General features: G+C 39.2%; 1 protein-coding gene across 1 annotated transcript in view; it reads left to right on the top strand.

The window, feature by feature from the left end:
• Nucleotides 1-3,445, top strand: part of LOC108664322 — a gene marked incomplete at its 5' end in the record, with an annotated part of 21,246 nt that overhangs the window by 15,495 nt on the left and 2,306 nt on the right. Inside the window, 3 exon segments of the mRNA XM_018150894.1 lie at nt 120-624; nt 1,039-1,121; nt 2,463-2,564. Of these exon segments, the coding sequence (XP_018006383.1) occupies nt 120-624; nt 1,039-1,121; nt 2,463-2,564 (690 nt within the window).

A 3,445-nucleotide genomic window follows, 5' to 3' on the forward strand; every position in this document is an offset into this window, starting at 1 on the left:
TAACCACCCTAACCCCGCCCCAGGTTAACAGTTAACCCCCCTAACCCCGCCATAGGTTAACAGTTAACCCCCTTACCCCGCCCCAGGTTAACAATTAACCCCCCCTAACCCCATCCCAGGTTAGCCACTTGGCCAAGAGTGCTGTGCTCGTGGTGATCGCCAGCGCGCAGATCTTCCTCAACTTCTTCCTCATCCGCCCCGTGTACACGCCTGATGTACATGACCCTGATGGTCCTCCCCACCCTCCCCTGGCGCTGCCTCAGGGAAGGAGGAGGGACCCGAGGCTCGTTGCCTTCTATGGACCACCTACAGAAGAAGAACGTCTTCGTATGGAGCTCGTCGATCTCTCCTTGGAGCTGCTCTTCCTAACCTTCCTACTCGCCTTCATCGCGCGGCAGATGGAGAAGACCTCGCGAGTGCTCTACTTGTGGCGCAGGGAAGTTGAGGAGCAGAAGGAGAAGGCAGCAGATATTCGGCATCGAAATGAACAACTCGTGTACAATATTCTGCCTCCCCACGTGGCCACGCACTTCATGGGGCTCAGGAGGAAGAAACACGAGGAGCTTTACTCGCAGAGCTACGAGGAGGTCGGCGTACTCTTCGCGTCCATGCCCAACTATGGAGGTGGGTCTTCCGTTTTTGTTAATAAGCTATTCTTACTTGGTGTAGTTTTAATTTTTGATACAATATTTTGGCATCTTTAAATAAATCCAACTCCAAGTCATTTTATTGTGGAAGTAAATGAAATCTGGGCATCATTAACCGTAGACTTGATAAATTGGTTCTGAAGTAATTAGAACTTTGGGACGTAGTCCGTAGACTTCATAGACGATATATTCAGTTGACAGACGCTGCAGTTGGCTTTTCGTACGAGCTTGGTGCCTAACCAGAGTAACCCATTAAATCAAATAAAAGTAAATTTAATTTACATATTAGTATAGGATATCAATTTATACTGAAAAATAGATTCATGCCTACACTTCATTATTATGTTATTGATGCTGTTCATATTTTTTAACTGTTGTATTTTCTGGTCAGACTTTTACTCGGAGGAGTCAGTGAACAACCAGGGGCTGGAGTGCCTCAGGTTCCTCAACGAAGTCATCTCTGACTTTGACGGTGTAGGTACCAATATATTATACACGCTATTATATTATACGCCCTATTATATTATTCTATTACTTTATTTGTTAGAAAATTACATTAAAAAACTATATTATAAACTCAATAATATTAATGTGTAGTACTGTATTCGTTATACAATTACGTTAAACAACTACGTTATACCTATAATTATATTATAGTGTAATTAAATTATCAAATTCTACTCGTGATAATTTCTAGTCCAATTATTGCTCATGCAATCCTTAATTTATTAACTATGGGTCTGTTAACTCTGTCTGTTAATTGTGTCGAGTCCTGGCATTGAAGTATTTTTTTAGTACACACCTAACAACAAATCTTGTGTATAATTTACTTGGTGTGCGGTTAAAAAACTCGTAGGTAAAAGAGATAACGAGAACTGAAGAGAACTTGAGTTTCTTCTTAACGTCAACTTTTTCTGGAACTCAAGTGTTAACTCAAGTCTCTATTATCGTCAACTTTTCTACGAAACGATCAAAAACTAGGCCTTTCTTCTCGTAATTCCATCGCCTATCCTTGGGCTAGTAGGAAACTTCTAAGAAAACAACATACTTGGAATGAAACTTTCCTGGACATTACACACGTAGAAGGAAATTTTCCTGGACACTACACACGTAGAAGGAAATTTTCCTGGACACTACACACGTAGAAGGAAATTTTCCTGGACACTAATTATACAATTACGTTAAACAACTACGTTATACCTATAATTATATTATAATGTAATTAAATTATCAAGTTCTACTCGTAACTCTGGGTCTGTAAATTATGTAGAGTTCTGGCATTGATGTGTTTTTTATACAAACCTAATAACAAATCTTATGTATAATATACTTGGTCTGCGGTTAAAAAAACTCGTAAGTAAAAGAGATAACGAGAACTGAAAAGAACTTGAGTTTCTTCCTAACGTCAACTTTTTCTGGAACTCAAGTGCTAACTCTTGTCTCTTTTATCGTCAAGTGTTAACTCAAGTCTCTATTATCGTCAATTTTTTCTACGAAACGAACAAAAACTAGGCCTTTCTTCTCGTAATTCAATCGCCCATCCATGGGTTAGATGGAAACTTCTAAGAAAACTACACACTTAGAATGAAACTTTCCTGGCCATTACACATGCAGAAGGAAATTTTCATGAACACTACATAAGTAGAAGGAGAAGAAAATTTTCGTGAACACTACATAAGTAAAAGGAAGTTGCCAGGGTAACTACATAAGTAAAAGGAAGTTGCCATGGTAACTACTGTCTCTTATACACATCTAGATGTGTATAAGAGANTGTGACACGCCACGTTTTGCCGCTGACACGCCACATGCCCACAGCTGCTCGAGAACGCGCCCTTCAAAGACATCATCAAAATCAAGACGATCGGGTCGACCTACATGGCGGCCAGCGGCCTTCACAACACCAGCGTTCCCTCCAAGGTAACCGCCTTCAAATTATTAGTAATATAAATAATTATATTTGTAATATAAAGATAATGTTGATAAATGCATTAATACCATACTTGACTGTAGCTTGACCTTCTTCTATTTGTTCCTTCAAAAATATAACGTTGTATTTCACAGAATATTTCTTTATTCGGTTATATGATCGCTAATTTGAAAATGGATCGTGAGCAAAACGGATTTGAATGGCCTGTGTTTGGACCAGTTTTCATTTGAACGAATTTTATTTTTAGAAAAATGTGAAGTTTTTAAGCAGGCGACTTGAGTTTAGGCCATGCGGCAAACATTAGCACTGTATTCATGATTTTACTAAAATGAAATTAATAATTTCTCGTGTTATACACGGCCTATTATTTATTTCATAGATATTTTAAGTTGATGTTAACATAACTATCATACCTGCTATGGTTAAATAGACGAATCTTCAATTAGTATCCATGAAAGTAAATACGCTGTTCTGAAAAACTCTTCAAAATTATTTTATCATCATTTTTGCATCATGTTATCCCGTGATATTAAAACAAGTCTCCGTTATTTTACAACTTGACATATGAAACCTGAGTCATACCTGCTAAAAAAAAGTTGACACTGAAACGCTTGACAGTTAAACGGTTGACAGTTAAGCGGTTGGCAGTGAAACGGTTGACAGTGAAACGCTTGGCAGTGAAACGGTTGACAGTGAAACGGCTGACAGTGAAGCGGTTGACAGTGAAACGGTTGACAGTGAAGCGGTTGACAGTGAAACGGTTGACAGTGAAGCGGTTGACAGTGAAACGGTTGACAGTGAAGCGGTTGACAGTGAAGCGGTTGACAGTGAAGCGGTTGACAGTGAAGCGGTTGACAGTGAAGCGGTTGAC

Source organism: Hyalella azteca, unplaced genomic scaffold, assembly GCF_000764305.2.
Source record: "Hyalella azteca isolate HAZT.00-mixed unplaced genomic scaffold, Hazt_2.0.2 contig17640, whole genome shotgun sequence".
Classification (NCBI taxonomy): Eukaryota; Metazoa; Arthropoda; class Malacostraca; order Amphipoda; family Hyalellidae; genus Hyalella; species Hyalella azteca.